Source organism: Grus americana, chromosome 20 (genome assembly GCF_028858705.1).
Source record: "Grus americana isolate bGruAme1 chromosome 20, bGruAme1.mat, whole genome shotgun sequence".
In the NCBI taxonomy this organism is placed as follows: Eukaryota; Metazoa; Chordata; class Aves; order Gruiformes; family Gruidae; genus Grus; species Grus americana.
Window position 1 is genome coordinate 11,600,348 of NC_072871.1, and position 17,103 is coordinate 11,617,450.

At 53.2% G+C, this 17,103-nt stretch overlaps 1 protein-coding gene across 3 annotated transcripts in view; it reads left to right on the top strand.

Annotated features, from left to right (window-relative positions):
* Positions 1-17,103, top strand: part of VAV2 (vav guanine nucleotide exchange factor 2) — a 147,220-nt gene that overhangs the window by 121,100 nt on the left and 9,017 nt on the right. For all 3 annotated transcript variants that reach the window (XM_054848699.1, XM_054848697.1, XM_054848698.1), the window contains 14 exons: positions 1,119-1,187; positions 1,823-1,923; positions 5,167-5,266; positions 6,588-6,683; positions 7,182-7,250; positions 9,939-10,025; positions 11,776-11,861; positions 12,100-12,232; positions 13,397-13,506; positions 14,101-14,202; positions 14,320-14,408; positions 15,181-15,197; positions 15,559-15,580; positions 16,797-16,924. In XM_054848699.1, the coding sequence (XP_054704674.1) occupies positions 1,119-1,187; positions 1,823-1,923; positions 5,167-5,266; positions 6,588-6,683; positions 7,182-7,250; positions 9,939-10,025; positions 11,776-11,861; positions 12,100-12,232; positions 13,397-13,506; positions 14,101-14,202; positions 14,320-14,408; positions 15,181-15,197; positions 15,559-15,580; positions 16,797-16,924 (1,209 nt within the window). The remainder of the gene's footprint in view (positions 1-1,118; positions 1,188-1,822; positions 1,924-5,166; positions 5,267-6,587; positions 6,684-7,181; positions 7,251-9,938; positions 10,026-11,775; positions 11,862-12,099; positions 12,233-13,396; positions 13,507-14,100; positions 14,203-14,319; positions 14,409-15,180; positions 15,198-15,558; positions 15,581-16,796; positions 16,925-17,103) is intronic.

The following is a 17,103-nucleotide window of genomic DNA, read 5'->3' on the forward strand; positions in this document are numbered from 1 at the left end:
ATTTCTTTATTCTGGGTGTTTTTCAAAAGTGCTGAAGCTGTGCTGACTTGTCATTGAAACTAATTGGATTAACAGTAAAATTTTGCTGCTTGAATTCATGGGTTTTAATTGGTTTTGATAAATTGTTGTTGTGCCTTTCTTTATAATAAAAATGAAAACGAACACCTCAACAAGACAGCGGAGTCGTGGATACAACTGGAGCCTGGAGGTGGTTTCTGCTCTGAGGAAAGCAGCGGGAATGAAGGACAATAGTGAAAATCAAGCTGCCGTTTCTAATCACCCTAACGCTTTTGTTTCCTCCCCTTTTGCAATTATTTGCCTCTGTCTGCTGAAAGTTCCCGCAAAGAAGCTGTGAGCGAAACTGGCACAAACGGGATAGCGTTTCCTGTTTTCCATGGGGATGTCCTAACGTACGTGTGGTTGAAGGACACAGCCCTTGTTCCTTGGAAACAGCCACAGCCCTTCTGGTTCAGCCTAAAGGAAGAATTAAATTATCGCTTTGATACCCGTTAAAAAGGCTTGCGAAGGCTTAGCGGGTTCTGACCGCGCGTTACGGGCAGAGGGTCCTGTCTTTGGTGCGCCGCGTCGGGGGGTTTTGTAGTTACAAGTCATGTAGACGTTTCTATTAATATGTATTTGTTCGGAAAGGCATTTCCAATGTAATCACATCATCGGCGCTTTTTCAAGGGCAGAATTCTAGTGAGATAATCAAAGAGCTGAAAAAATGCTTCAGAGCTCTTCCCGACTGCAGCCAAGGTGAAGAAACCGTGTGCATTTAAACGCCTCTCCCTGCCGATTTAGCAGGAGAGGGATCTGTGCCCACCCACGGGTCGGGGGGGTCTCGCACCTTCCCACGCCTGGCAGTGCCACGGGGCCCAGGGGAGCTCCGGGGAGGATGCGCCCACGGGGGTTCCCGGCTCCTGCTTGGGTGCAGCCTGGTCTTGACGAACGCGTTGTCGTTCATCTGCCTTTGCGAGTGCTTAAATTCATTAAAACCTGGCTTCTCCCTGCCCAGGTCAGTGAACTGGTGAAGCAGGGAGAAATACCTCCCTCGCCCAAACCCCCCCTCGTTCGCTCCTCTCCAGTATTTCAACCCCTTTTCCATTTACCTCTTGCAGAACTATATGAACCCACTGCGGCTGGTACTGACTCCCCAAGACATGGAAGCTATTTTTATCAATTTGGAGGTAACGGCGCAGACGTTGCGGCTTAAATCTTTGTTCTTTTCACGGCAACTCAGCCACCTTCCTGCCGGAGAGAAGGCTTTCAGATTTCACGTTAGATTTGTGCGTTCCCCTGTAGAGGTTCAATCCCTCCTGTGCTGCAGAGCTCGGAGGGGTTTAGGAGATGTTCGTTAGCACTCAGTTTTAGAGTGGGGGATTATATGAACTCTAGGTGAGAAAATAATTTTGTACGGAGGATGTTCCGGGAGTGGGGCTCTGTATTTTAGCTGTACTTAGAGATGGTTTGGGCACGCTGCGATGAAGGGATTTATTTCTACGCTGGCTTGCACGGGGTCTGGGTCGGAGCCTGCCCATCTCCTCCGCTCCCTCCAGACCTGCGAAAGGGACTTTGATAGACGTGGAAATCCTGGTGCGTTTATCACCATATAACCTCCTAACAGAATTACACCCTTGTACTCCTGGCCATTTAGGGCTGCGTCTCACTAGAATGACTTATTTTAAAAATAGCTAAAAAGAGATAAAAAAAAGAAAAAAGAGAAAATGACTGCCTGATTAAGTAGCGAACGTGCATTTCTGTAGGCTGTGTTTGCCCGCTCGCTTTGGATGTGTGTAAAGCATTGATTGTTTCTTCGTTTTAGGACCTAATTAAAGTGCACTTCAATTTCCTGAGAGCCATCGACGTCTCTATGATGTCTGGAGGAAGCAGCCTGGCAAAAGTGTTTCTGGAATTCAAAGAGAGGTAAAGGAAACGCAGTCGTCTCTCTCTGAGTGACCCGGCTAACGCGGCGCGGCTCCCGTGGACGCTTGTTCCTGCGAGCCCGGGTCTGCGCCGGCACTTTGCTGGGCTGACTGCCTCCCGGCTGGGAGCGGCCGTTCCGCAGGCTGAACACACGGCGCGCTCGCAGGGATGTGTCGGAGGGGATAAACGCTGCGATTATGGCGAGCCAGAACGGAGCGAAACCTCGCTCGCCTTCGAGGGTTTAGCGTGGTCTTCTCCTGCGAGCAGCTTTGAGGGCCTGTGATGCGGTGGGAGGACTCCTTTGCAGGGGACGGTTCGCTCTGGTTAGATCAGAGTGATTGCTCACTCGGAGAAAAATACCGCGTTTTTGGCACTGCCCTTGTCCCGCACCTATTGCATGATGAATAAATGTAAAAGTTGCTCTCGCAAACATAATAGATTCTGTGTTTTGGCAGCTGCAAGCAGGAGTACCCCGGAACGCAAAGATAAGGTTAATAAAAGCCTTTAATATCCTTAATAGTAATCAAAGGCCTGATTCATTGTGGAATTGTGCCAGGGTGTTATTTCACTGTGATTAAACCAGTGTCTAGACACAGAAATGCCATTCAGAAGTCAATAACTCCAGAAATACCATCTGCATTAATAATACACCGTAAGGTCAGATATTCCATCATTCATGGCGCCGCTCTTTAGAAAGGGAATGTTTTCTGGATTAAATAAAAAAAAAAAGTTTCCGAAGAAGAATGCAAATAATTTAAAAATACTCATAAAACGCACTTAGGTGATTTTGATCTCCTAATTCCTTGCTGGGCTCCGTGCGTGCCGGTGCCATCCCCGGGAAGCAATCCCTCCCGGATCCGCCGCTGCCTGCGCTTGGGGCAGAGCTGTGCACGCGGGGAGCAGGGAAGGGACACGGGAGGAGTCGTGGAGGTGGCATCGCTCCCCAGGGAGATCCGCGTGGCTGTGCAGAGGCACGAGGCTTGGTTTTGGCTGGCAGCCTTTAAATAAATATTTGCTTCTGTTCATTTGCCGGTGGGAGCTCAGCAGAGCGCTTGTAGCTGATGGGTTCCATGCAGGTGGGTGGACGCACTGCCCCAGTGCCTAGGGGAGTTTGCAGGCAGCTGTTGGAAGGACCGAAAAGCCTTCCCGAGAAAGAACGGAGGAGCCAGACCGATGGCTGCGAGGTGGCAACGGCAGCTCCGAAGCTGTGTTCAGCCCCAGGGGGTCTTGGGGAGCTCAGCGCCGTGGGAAACTACTGCTCCTGGGGAGTTTTGGCTTGGAGAAGACCCCAAATCCGGGCTCTCAGGAGTGAAGAGTTTGGAGCGACTGGATCCAACAGGCAGAGTCCTTTCGTACGTCAGGAAAGATGGCGATACCACATTTTACAGCAAGGAAGTGGGAGTGCAGGAGGAGAAAGTGAGCTCACCTGGGGAGACAGTGTTGCCCCACCAAGAAGAGAACGTTGTCCTCCAGAGTCCCTGTTTGGTGCCTGTATGTGAGACCTTCCTCCATCGAATGTGTCCGTGACAAATAGCTCTCGCTTCCCCACGCATCCTCAGAGGTGTCCCAGCAAAATGATGTATTGCTCCTCCGCTTTGCAGGCTTTGTTGGGTTTTTTTCTTCTGAAGGAAGTAGTTTGTGAATCTCTTTCTCTGAAAGCTGGAGTCTGAATTTATGCTCCTGAAGCCTCTTTGAAACTCTCCAGGTGCTGGCAAGGTAGATATTATTGTGCATGTTCAGAAGTTGTCAAGGGGAAAAGGCAGAAGAATAATCTGTATTGGCTGCTGCTTCGCCGGGGACTGCGGCTCCCATAAATCTCCCTATTCAGCTCCCCGCCGGGCTCTGAGAGTCCCACGTTTACGGAGCGACACCGGGTCAGGGGCTCCCAGATCGTCTCCATCAAGAGACGAAGCCCCAAAATAATGGATGAGTTGCAGCGTGTGATGGAATATGTGTCTTAGCAGCAGCAATACAGTTAACGGCAAGGAAGGGGGGAAAACCCAAACCTGTCGTGCAGGATTAATGAGTGAAGTGGAGGAAAAAGGGGGAATCCACAGCAAAACTGCTCTGTTTGTGTCAGATGTTTAAATTTATAGCCCAGGGTATCTATACAGAGCTCCACTGAGTTTCCAAGGGCTGTGACAACCTTCATTCCCCAAATTACCCCTTCTCTTGATCTTTAGGTCCCTGTGATCCATCCTGCAAGGTGCAGCGAGCTTGTGTCCTTGGGGTTCAAGGGGATTTGAAGCCTCTCGTTCTCTGCTGATGTGCAAATTATTATCACCCACATCCATTCTGGGCACTTCTCAAGAATCAAAGAGTTTTTTGTCTTCTTCCTTAGTTGGTGAGATACCGAGAAACTTGCAGAGAGAGGGGCACACATCAGCTGCGGCGACGGCAATTGTTTTTTGGGCTGTGAGGTGCTGTGACTGAGGAAACAAAGACTTTTTAGGAGATGAATGCATGGGCTTGGGCGAGCTGCATTCAGAAATGCTCTCAGGAAGCGGGTTTTTGTTGTCGTTTGGTGTTGAAAGGCATCCCTGCTCTGCCGTTGCGAGCCCTGCGGCTAACGTGGCACCGCCAGAAAACCAGCGCGTGGCCATCGGGGCCGCACGGCGCCTTTTGGGACGTCGAGGGGATCACGGCGATGGCGTAGTCACGAGGAAAAGCCACCGGGTTGGATTGCAGGGGTTCAGCGCTTGCCCCCTCCTCGTGTTTTAGTTAATCCGCAGACCCTCGCTGGAGTCGGGAGAGGCGAGTGCCGGCGGTGACCGGCAGCTTGGGCAGGGCTGGAGTCCCGGCTCTTCGCTCTTTCTTTTCGTGTTCGGGCTGCGGGTGCCTCTTAGAGAGCCGCTTTGTAACCTGCTCTAGGGAAGGTCTGCCAGCGTGGAGCTGGGTTTCCCCTTCTTGTCGAGCACGGCTCTTGGGGAGCGGTGGTTAAATCTATGGCGCTCGGGAGCGGAGGGATGAGCCGTCCTCCCTCCGAAAACAGGTTCCTCTGGCCACTCAGCCCCTTCTGCTCCTCGTGAGCTGAATCGCCCCCGCGGGCTCCAGCTCTGGAAACTTCAAAAGACTTAAAAAGCCGTGCAGTAAAAGAGTGTTAATACTTTGCTAAGCAGTTATATGGGGGAATAGCTGTTTGCCTTGTCCTTTCCCTGTATATAAGTATATATATATCTTTTATAACAGGTTATAACTGCCAGCAAGTGTTTCCGATTAAATTTGTGATTTCCCCCTCTACAGGCTGCTGATTTACGGCAAGTACTGCAGCCACATGGAGTACGCCCAGAACACGCTCAACCACCTCCTCGCCAACAGGGAGGACGTCAGGCAGAAGGTGGAGGTGAGCGGGCAGGGGACACTGGGGCCGAGGGCTCCCCGTGTCGTGGGTTTTGGAAGGATTTGCTGGAGCTGAGGGCGTGTTGGAAACGGTTCGGTTAGCAAGAGGAGTCGGTACTGCCCAGAGAGGGGGCAAAGCTGGGGGTTATCTTGTCCTGATCCCCTGCTTGCCCCTTCATCTCCCCCCCCGCCCCGTAAACATGCTCTCTGTCCTTCCTCCCCCGAGTTTATCCAAGTTAAAACAAGCTGGGCCTGTCCGTGGACAAATTCCTCTTCGAGTCATGCAGGGAGACCCAAAGGCACCGAGCGTCCTCGAGCCAGGAGCCGAGTGCCTTTCCAAGGTCACGCGCAGCATCGGGGACAGCCCGAGGCGAACCCGAGTCCCCAGGCGAGCGCCCGGATTGCTCCCCTGTCCTCCTTCCCCAGCGTAAAGGCTTCGTGCAAACAGGGGCTAATCCAGATATTAAGTAAATCAAAGGAGCCCCAGAAGGGATGCATCCTTGGAGCTGCTGCTTTTACCCAGCTTTAATTCCTGCTTTCGTCTTGATGCTAATCTGAATTTGCTGGGCTGTCTGTACGTGTTGCCTCCTTTCCTGCAAACGCTTTTTGATTTTCCGTGCAAAACTAGCAACCCAATTCAGGGTTAAAACTGCATTAAATAATTTTTTAAAACACGTTCCCTTGATCGTGATCTGAATTGCATCCTCTGCTGAAGGGCCAGTTGCTGTAACACCCAGTTGCTCCCGTGCTTCTCCTTTCCCTCCCTCCCTCGTGGCAGCTCCGCTCGTCTTCCTGGGGGGGCACGCAGGGGCTCTCAGCCAGCACAGCAGAGTCACGTATGGGTCTGGGCCAAGGTAACAGTCGCAAAACTTGCTGCGACCACATGAGCTCATCTTAATGCCCTACTGCTTGTCAGCGAAGGCACAGTGGCTGCGTGCTCGCTTCCAGCCCCTCGCAAATAAAAGGCATTAGGTCAAACCCTCGAGGAGGTGAGTTAGGCTGATGCGTTTCATTTGACGTTCCCCGAGGTCTGAGAGCATTCGCGTCCTCTCCTAATGAGCAGTGTCTCATTAAGCTGGAGGAGCTCAGTTGCATGAGAATGGCTGTATTTTAGGGTCCAGCCCCTGGGTTTTATTCCTCAGTAACCTCTGTGGCGGGGCCCCAGCTCCGGCTGGGCGCATGCAGGGACTGCGAGCCATTTCTCATCAAAGCTGATTTTACAGGAGCAAAACATAACAGCTGGGGGACATTGGAGGCTTTTTCTGTGGGGAAGCTGTTGTTTTCCCTCAGCTGCTTCACTGCTGATTTATTGATTTCTTTACTAGGAATGCACACTAAAGGTTCAGGATGGGAAATTTAAATTGCAAGATCTGCTGGTGGTTCCAATGCAGAGAGTTTTGAAATATCATCTCCTGTTAAAAGTAAGTGTTTCAGCGTTGGCACTTCTCTCCAGCTGCCATCCTCACTGTAGCATCTTTCAGCTTTTACAGTGGAGAGTGAATCATTGCCAAATGCAGAGCGAGGAGGTGGGTTTTTTTTTCCCCTTTCAAATGAAATAATTACTAGAGCTACTTAACACGACATAATATTTGTGCCGTCTTTTAAAGTATGGTGACCTAGGGTAATTCTGCACTTGTTAGCCACGAGAGGCACTTAATGAATATAAAATAAGTTTGCATATAATCTGATTATGTGTGAAATTCCTCCCGTCAACTCCGTGTAACAGATCTCTCGAGCACCAGCCGCTTGGCGTGTTCCTCGTCCTACGGCTGCAGTCGCCTGCCCCGGCATCGCTGCCACCACCCTGGCAGCAGGCAGCCGTTGCCCACGGCTCGTAGCCTGCCCGGTGCAGGCAGGGTGCGGGCAGCTTTCCCAGCAGACCCAAACTCTTTTATTTATTTATTAATTTTTTTTTTCAGGAGCTGCTCAGCCATTCATCGGACCGACCAGAGAAGCAGCAGCTGAAGGAGGCTCTGGAGGCGATGCAGGTACCGGAGGGCGAGAGCGGCGGTGGGGCTGCGCTGGGCTCGGGGTGCGACAGAGCGCGGGACCCCTCTGCTTCTGTAAAACAAAAGCTTAGGTGGAAAACCCGTCCAACAACCCGAAGGAAGGCAGCACCTCCTCCTTTTGGACACGCGTGTGCGTATTGATTGCCATTTGATGCGCTTGCTTCGCAGCAGATCTGTAGTCATCGCTGTTATCTTCTTCCCTAAGCAGCTGGGGAAGCTGGTATTTGTTGACAAGTTACACACAATAGTAATTAGTGAAAAGTTGTAAGGAGGCTGTGCCAGATTCGGCTCTTGTTTTTGCTAGGAGGGATCTGGAGGAACTCCAGCTGTATCAGCAAGTCGGGGAGTATTGCAGAAATGGGAGCCCGTGCGGAGCGTTGCCTGCACGCTGTTGTCCAGGCGCTGGTTGGGAATCCTTTTATCCAATTATTTATTCTTATTAAGGGGAAAATACTCTTTCCACAAATGAAGACTTCTGGTGTCAAAACTTTGCTTTGTTTAGAGTTTTTTTTGAGCTTTCAGCTGAAACCCCCAAGATCTCAGGAAAGCCATCAGCAACAAAAACAAAAAAAATAAAATCATCCAAATGTTCTCTGACCTGGGTACACCCCCCCCCCCGCACACTCACACTGCGGGACCATCGTCAGCAGAATCTGACTTGAGGATGATCGTTAACTCCAGGTTTTCTCTCTGGCGAGCGCTGCAGGATTCATCCCTGGGCTCGCTCCCGTGTTCGCAGGTCGCTTTGTTTTCTGCCCCGGAGCCGCAGCTTTTGTGACAACACCGCGTTTTCTAGCGCTTACATAAGTTGGGTGACCTTTTCAGCCGTGATCCCTGCAAGCCCGGGAACCTAGCGCCGCTATGTAGGTCGCTGTAAAGTTAAGGTTGTTTGAAGGACGTTGCATCCGCAGCCCGCTGCTGCGCACAACGCCGCGCGCCCGTGGCCTCGAGCGAACGCTAAACTGGTGACAGTTGTTAAACCTGCTTATGGCCTCATAATACAGCACCCACCGATACCACTGCTGATAAATAAACGTCTGTACGTTCCGGCTACACTGCAGACTCAGCATTTTTGGCAGGACGTGGCCGGTAGCCATCGGTGAGGTTTCTCTTTCATCGCCCCATCGCCGGGAGAGCGCAGGTGCAGTTCAGACCACGCTGGGCTCGGCCGGGGCGTAGGAAGCTGCGCGGTTTGGTTTTAATTGATCTGTAAACCAAGGCTTAACTTACAAGTAACGTTTTTCATTGCGAATCCAGTCTGTCTGTCTGCCGTGCTGGTAGGCGGCAGACGTTGCCGCCGTCTGGGGCGAGAGCCGTGCAGGGGGGGTAAATATCTACAGCCAGGGCTGCGTTTCCCGAGGGGATTCGCCTCCCTTTTATTTTGCACAGGTAGTTGTTTGCACAAGACGGGGTCAGGATCTGCACCAAAAAATTGCACGTGGGGGTATTTGGTGCAGGTACCGACCCTCCACCGGAGTGGAGAACCGAGCCCCCGGGCGATGGTGGGAGCAAGGCAGGTTCCCGGTGCAATCCCGCAGCCCAGGTCTGCACGCCGCAGTTGCTGTGTGAAGTCACGGCCCATCCTGGGATTGTGTCTGCCCTTTGCGTAGGCCTGTTCAGCAGCAGGGAGCTGAGCTCAGCGCTCAAGCCTGATGGAGGATGCGACTTCATAAGGCTTTTGGTTTTGTCATTCTTCATAACCATCCCTGCCATCGGCCCAGTGGGGTATTTTGTGATAAGTATTGTCACGTAGATTTGTGATTATCATCTGTGATTAACCCTTCTTATGTTGGGAAGCTGAGGAAGGTCTGACCCAGAGGGGATGTCTTAAAAAATCCCACGTTCAGATTTAATCCAAGTTGACAAGAGCTATTGTTGAGGACAGGGAGGCAGGGAGCAGATAAGAAGCAAACGGGCACAGAAAATACACTCCACAGGGTGTAAGAAGTTGTCTCGGTGGAAGGGATAGGGTTCTTTCTCTTTCGTGGGTCAAAACTTAGGTAAGCAAGGAATTTTCCAGGGCAGAACAAGCTCCATCGAGTGTGTCTCTATTTTACAACGTAGCCTTGGTGTGGTGGGAGATGTTGGATGCCCAGAGGTGCTGGAGATGGGGATGCTCTCGCGGGGCGTCCCCGGGAAGGACGGAGCGTGAGCATCCCAGCTCAGGTGCGATCCGGAGCACCCAGGGAGGTCAGCTGGAAGCACCGGGGGCAGAGCCGGCTCAAACGCTGTTCACAGCCGCCGCGCAGCCGGGCGTCCGAAGCAGTCCTCTCGCAGACGTGGGTGTTTTGACACCAAGACTGGCTCACAGCTTTTGTATCCGGGGGGACGAAGGGAATGATGGTGATGAAAGCCGGGAGGGAAGAACGCTGCCGGGGCGGGGGGGATGCCTGGCTGCAGGCAAAAGCCACGGGCCGGGTTTTGCTGTGCGGCTCTGGATTCGTGCATTGCCCTCTTCTGGGACATGGGAAAAATTGCAGGTCCTGCGCGTTCAGCAGCGCAAGCAGAGAACGCCGGTGCTCAGCCCCGCTGCTGCTCCAGCCCTGCTCTGACTCCTGAGGGCCGAGGGCAGCGTGCCTTCGGGGAGCCGAGGTCGTGTGGTTTCTGCTTTGGTAAGGTACTAGTTTCGTCTGGAAAATAAAAATGAATATTCACTTCTCTTTTGAGGACTTGGCCATGTACATAAATGAAGTAAAGAGGGACAAAGAGACGTTAAAGAAAATAAGTGAATTTCAGAGCTCTATAGAAAATCTGGTAAGTTGGAAAATCCTCTCACTCCCTACTTTAATTCGATTATTATTAATATATTTGCTTTTTCTGTGCAAATACTACTGAATGTGATGCGCTACCCAAGAAAGATCCCTGCGTGTTCGATCACTGACTGTTTTTGCCGACGGTCCAGAAGTGGTTGCTACATTACAAACCAGATTTGGCTGTGATGGAGGGTGACTTCTCTTGGTGGTGTCACACTGGAAATGTTTCTCCAGCTTCTTCTCATTTTATTAGTGTAGGGGAGACCCAAGAATTCCCCAAATCTGTCTGCTATTTAAAGTGGGTTTTCTTTTGCTGTTAAGAGGACAGTTTAACTGAAAGTGTGCCAGGGCCCATTGGAGCAGAAGGGCACGCGTAACGTGCACCTAATCCCAAAATCGCAACCAGGTGCTTTAGGGAGAACCTCATCCTCCAAACTCCAGGGGTATCAAACACTTGGTCCCATCACCGTGCAGCAGCTGACCCTGTGCAACCCATCACTTGCTTTAGCGCGGAATGAGCCCATTAATTTACTATTCAGTGGCAGAGCTTCAAGCTAACGAGCTTTTTCCCACATTTGCCGGGGGGGGGTGGGAGGGGAGGGCTGGTCAGCTGGGGGCGCAGCTGCTCTGCTGTCACGCTTTACGCTGGGGTAATGCAATTTGGGGGCTGACACCTGAGATGCTGCAAAAGGGCTGATGGAGGGAGATGCTGGGGGCTGCCCACCCAGAGGGGCGCTGGCTTTGGGGGTTTTAAGCCTTGACTTCGTTTGAAAACAATGAACTTTTAATTGATGGGTATTTAACAGACTGAGACAAAATCCTTAATTTTCAAAAGAAACACAAAAATTCTCCGGTGGGATGTGGGCTGTTGCGGTTCACAGGGTTTGATTGAAGCACTTGTGATAATCCCGATTTGTGCGAACAATCAGACATCATGCTCCGTAAAAACTGGAATGTAAATGGGGGCATTAAGCAGCCACTTCTCCTTGCAGCAGCCAGAGAGCAAGTTTGCCATGCGGGAGATGAGATGTTAGCAAAGCAGTCACTCCTGTCTGCAGATCAATCCCACGCACGTTCTGCTCGGCATTTCCTTTCATTGCACCGGGCGGGATGTCGTGGAGTGATTGGTGTTATGTATACAGAGCCCACATGGCACAGCAGTGAAATAATTATGGACTATTTATTTTCCTGACCAGCATTGATGCTTCACAGTATTTTTTTTTTCCCGCTACGAACTGTGCAAGGGGACCAGTTCCTGTGGCTCGGCGGCCGTGCTGCACCGAGTGACGTTTGCACAAGGGCTTTTGAGCTGCAAGACGAACTGGCCAAACCCTTGGGTTGGGTTCCAGCCTCCCCAGAATCTCCAGTCTTTGTTCAGGACGGGAATCAAAACTACAAGAGCCGTGGTTCTGGTTTTGTAGAAACCCCTGGAAAACAGCTTATTTTGTGGGGGATTTTCTTTCTGCATCCCAAACCTTGCAAAGATGCTGTGACTCCCGAGCCTTGCCCTGGGATGCTGGTGCTGGAGCTCCAGGGATCTCCTCTGGTCCCGTTCCTGATGCCGGGGCCGTGCTCGTGCGTGGGCTCCCCTTGGCGAGGGCGATGCTGTTCCCAGGAGCTTCTGCAGCTCGAGGCAGGGCTCGGGGGGATGCGCCCAGCACCCCGTGCGATCCGGGCAGGTTTGGGTTTCAGTCTTCAAAGCACCGTCCCAGCCCTGGCTGCGGATCTCAGCCCTGCTTTGCTTTCTGCAGCAAGTGAAGCTGGAGGAGTTCGGGAGGCCGAAGATCGATGGCGAGCTGAAGGTCCGCTCCATAGTCAACCACACCAAGCAGGACAGGTGAGTGAGCAACGGCGCTGAGAAGTTTTCCCGAACCAAACATGTCTTCGTTTGGCGCTTCCCCTTGTGCTCGTTTATGCGGTGATTGCCTGGAGCTGCACTGACAGAAGTTGCCATCACACAGTTAGAACATCGTGCTGGCTGGAAAGCTCTGCAAGAGCTTTCCAAATACTTTCCCCTTGAATGCGGACCTTAACGAGATGTTTGACGGGGTTGCATGTTTGTTTGCTTTGGGCAGGTATTTATTTTTATTTGATAAAGTGGTGATTGTCTGCAAGAGGAAAGGATACAATTATGAGCTGAAAGAAATTATTGAGCTGCTCTTTCACAAGATGACCGACGACCCTATGAATAACAAGGATATTAAGAAGGTAGGTGGACCGGGGATTAGCTCTGCTGGAGAAAATTTTGGAGCTGTTTGGGCCGGTCCTTCGGTAGCACATTCCCATTAGCCTTTAAAAGTAGAAACAGAGCTTGCAAAAAGCAGGAAAATAAATGCTCAGCTTTCGGGGCAGCCTTACAAAGAGTTGGGAAACGTTTATTAGTGTGGGGCTGGGCTTGATCCCTGACCTCCGTCCTTACAAACCAGCCCTGAAGGAGCTGGGACGGTTGGAGTTAGGAGAGAGGAAGCTGCTCCCTGCTTTCTGGCCCGCCGGCAGCGAGGGACGGGCAAGGAGCAAACGTCAGGCGGGGCGGAGGGGAGGGCAGGGAGGGAAGGTCCGTCCGGATGCTCTCGCTCCCACGAGTCGCGGGGTGGAGGAGCCTGGAAAGGCAGCGTGAGCGTGGCCAACCAACTCCCCGACATCGGCACTCGGAGGTGGTCGTCACTGATGGAACACCGTTTGGCCGGTGGTTTGGGGCTTAGCCTGCAGTCATGAAGGAAAAACTCCTCCCAGCTATCGGTTAAGCAGGGACCCATTAGCTTAATCCACTTACGTGCCGTGGGAAGAGGTATTGCACAGATGGGATAAGTGACGTTTGGGGAAGAATAGCCAATTTTACCACTTGGTTGCTGAAGAAATGCTGCTAGCCTTGTGTTTTAATGAAATATATTTCCACTTTGCTCTCCTATGCTTTCTAGTCTCATGGAAAAATGGTAAGCAAAGCACACACTCTTCTCTCGTGTTTTTATGTGCAATGTCGTAATGAGACAGGCAGAGCATATGTGCAGTGGGCAGGTCAGATGTTCCTCCTGGGCTGTCACTTGCTGTCAGGGAGACATATAATGGCTGGGGAGGATCCACTGGAGCAGAAAAATCTGGGTTCTCTCATCTGCCACCATAAAATCCTATTTGGCCCTAGTGCACGGTGCCAAGCTGATTCAGGCATCATTAGCTGTGATGTGCTGTAGAAACACGGAGCTCTTCCTCCTCCTTCCCTGCTGTTACCTTTGCAAAGGGTCAGCAGCCCCTCGGAAGCGGGGCCGGGGGCAGGCAGAGCGGTAATTAAGATGCCGGGATAAAAGTGCAGCGCGTTTTGCTGCTCGGGCATTGGGAGCACAGCAGTCCGATCACCGCTCTCATTTTCTCTTGCAGTGGTCATACGGCTTCTACCTAATTCACCTTCAGGGGAAGCAGGGCTTCCAGTTCTTCTGCAAGACGGAGGAAATGAAGAGGAAGTGGATGGAGCAGTTTGAGATGGCAATGTGAGCACCAGCGGCCGCTCCGGCCCCGTGTAGTCACCAAGCGCAGGGGGACAGTGTCTCTGACCAGCGTGTCGCTGGAGACCAGCTCTGATAGCAAAGCCTGTGCTGGGGAGGCTCTCGTGGGCTTGCTGGACGGGTCCCTGCGCAAAGGGAGCTTGGGTCCAGCATGAAATCGCCTACCCGGAGCGTCTGCAGCAAAGCACACGTGGTGCACCCCTGAAATGACGCCTGGCCGTGGCGTCAGGCCGTGCGTGAAGCACCGAGCTGGGGCTGGAGGAAGGTGTTGCAGGAGAAGGGCTGATGCTGCGGGGAGCTGGTCCTGAGCAGAGCAGGGCTTGGCCCCGCGCCGGCCAGTCTGGGCTGGTGATTGATGCGGGCAAGGGCCAAATCCGTGAGTGTTGTCCCAGGGGAGGGTTGATGGGCAAAATCCTCTCTGCACAGTCAAGCCCCGTCTCTGCTTTCACGCTCGATTTCTTATCTGTCCGTGTGGTTTCCAAACTTGGACTGAAATGCAAACAGCAGCTGCCGGGACCGGGCACGAGTGCAGCGTGGCTCGTAGGGACGGGTCGATAATCCCCCGGTCCTTTCCCTTAGGTCCAACATCAAGCCAGAGAAAGCCAATGCAAACCACCATAACTTTCAGATGTACACATTTGAAAAGACAACCAACTGCAAAGCCTGCAGGATGTTCCTGAGGTGAGCATCGCCCTTCCAGCGTTTCTGCAGCTGCGTTAAAACACAGAAAGAGAAATCTCAAAGCTGGGGCTCAATTAGGACTTTCTGACTTTTGTTGTTGTTGTTGTTGTCGTACAGAGGAACCTTCTACCAGGGCTATCTTTGCCCCAAATGTGGGGCGGGTGCTCATAAGGAGTGCTTGGAGATCATTCCTCCCTGCAAGATCGGTGAGTTATTTCGCACCATTAGCAGCTTGTGCCAAGGAGGTGAGCGCGCGAGCGTGGCCTGAAAGATTTGCTCTGTAAAGCACTAATGTTTGTTAAGACATTAAAAACTCTGAGTGTGCTCCCACGCACCTCCCAGGGCTCTAATTCACAATGGCTGATGGTTTAAAAACCAAACCAACCGACCAAAACCCCCCGAAACCCCGTGCGTGTCAGAGGATCGCAGCAGCTCCGTGCACTAGGTGGGATGCGCCCGGCGGGCGTTTAAGGGAGGCGACGAGCTCCTCGTCACAAGATGTTGGTCAGAGCGGGAGGGTCCGTGCCAGAGAGCACGTTTCTGAGGAGAAGGAGAGGCCTCGTCTCCGGATCCCAAATGCCCCCCAGCGCTGCAGAAATCGGTGTGCTGGATTTAAACTGGGCAGCGCCGTGACTCTCCTCTGCTCGCCCGGGTCGGCAGAGCCCTGGCGCTGCTCGGTGCAGGGGACTGTCACGGGGTGGCTTTGGGCAGGGCTCGGGTGGGGAGGGAAGGGAGGAAGAAACAAAATCGCAGAACTTTGTGCAAGTGCGAAAACGTCCCTGTCCGGCTCCAGTCCCTCCCCGGGTGTTCCCAGCCGGTGCAGAGCCGTGACTCGCGTGACCCCGGCCTCTGCTTTGTGCTTCTCCATCAAGTTCAAGCACTGATGCCGGTTTATTGATGCTTGTGTCATGAAGAGAAGCAGAAAATGGGGTTTGTCGCCTGTTAAATTAACCACTTATTCCAACATTTCTCCTGCAGGCTCTTCAGCAGACCAGGTACGTTGTTCCATGGTCCTTTTCCCGCATCCCCCTCTGCCTCGGGCAGAGCCTGCACCTTGCCCGGTCGGGGTGCGGGCAGCTCGTGGGAGGAGTGAGCACCGGGGAGGGGGGTTCCCAGTAACCGGGGAGGGGGGGCAGGACTGGAGACTGATGGCCTCTCTCCAGCCTACAGCTGGCCTGGTCTGGGTGGCACCATGGTCCTCGGGACGTGCCAGCACCCACCTGGGGCGAACACCGGGTGCCGGTGCCAGGGAGGTTTCGGGAGAGGTTTTCTTGTCCCGGTGGCTTCAGGCAGGCACTCGTGGAGGGAGCCGAGCCCACCGTGACCTCACGGAGACTTTTTCCTCTCTTTTTGCAGGATTCGCTGAGTGCCGGACCTGGTAAGGGCCTTTACCGTATTGCAGGAGGGCAGGTGGAGAGGGCGTCTCGGTTGTGGCTGCAGGGGTCCCTAACACCGAGCGCGTGGGAGGGAGAAGCTCCTTCCAAACCCAGAAAGGGGCATTGGGAGCGGCAGAAGCGTCCTGTGCCGCCCTCACGGCAGGCGATGGGGCGCCGGGGTCCCTCCTGTCCCTGCTCCCCCGCGGCAGGACCCGGCTCGTCCCTGGGCTCAGCCCTCGCCCGCCGCAGCCACCAGCACCGCGGTGTTTCTTTCGGTGCGTTCGTGCCCCTGGCCTGCTCTGCCGCGCGGGTAAAAGCTTCTGCACGTCACACCAGTAACCGAGGAGAGCCTGGCAAATTTCCTTGTGCCACGTCGTCCTTCACAGCAGACCAAACGCGTCCTGGCGGGGAGGTTCGTTGGGGACGGGCAGCATCTTCCTGCTGGTGCACGGCCGGTGTGCTGCAGGGATGTGCGGCTCCAGGCGCTGCCTTCCGACGGGGCCGTTAGTCACGATGGTTACCACGATACTTTTTTTATTTTCCTTTGCTTAAAACTAGTGTAGACAGAGTGCTGGGCCTGCCCTGCCCGTGCTCTGGCTCAAAGGAGAAGGAACAATTTGTTTTTGTGCTTTTCCAGTTAAAAGGAAAGCCAAGCCTGGCAAAAAGAAACCTGACTCGAATTGGTGGTTAAAAAAAGAAAGCACAGAATGCTCTCGCTGGGCAGGGAGAGGCAGAGGTGGGGAAGCATTTTGAAGATAAACACTGTGATTTTAGTGCAGTTGGGGAAGTTTATTTAACGTGCAGTTATTTGCGAGACAACTGGACTTTGGCTGCGAGCTTCGGGGGTGTTTGGGTCCCAGGTCCGGCTGAAATGCAGTGGGAGCCGCTTGTTCGCTGGTCCCTTTTGCAATCGTGGGTGTCACTGCTGACCCCAGCGGGGTTTGGTGCTGGCTGGGCATCGCCGGTCTGCAACGGCGAGGTTCAAGTCCGGGTGCAGGGCTGGGAGTTTTGGCTCGGCTCGGTCCTTTGTGGGTTTATTTTTGCTCAGTGAACTCAACCATCCATGTAACGGCACAAGCCAAGACTGGTCCCTGTGGGCACTGTTCTGTTCTGCTTTTGTGCTTTCTGCCCCCAAATCCTGCCTGCTGGGGCCATTAGGTTTGTTTTGCTTTTTCTTAACTGGGACAAGGTGCTGACGCTGTTCTGCATCTGTTCCAGGCCCTAAAATGGTGGCGGTTCAGAATTACCACGGAAACCCAGCCCCCCCTGGGAAGCCGGTGCTGACATTTCAAATTGGGGATGTGATCGAGCTGCTGAGGGGGGACCCCGACTCGCCGTGGTGGGAGGTGAGAGCGATTCCCCTCGGGAAATTCCTGGGAAGTTTTAAACCGGTGACTTCTGCATCATTCCTTTTATTTGTGGGCTTTCCCGGAGCTCAGGGACGTGTGGGGCTCCGGAGCTGGGGGGGGTCTGTGAGGCGGTTTGGAGCCCGGGAGCCGCAGCGTGGATTGTCCCTGTCCCCGCA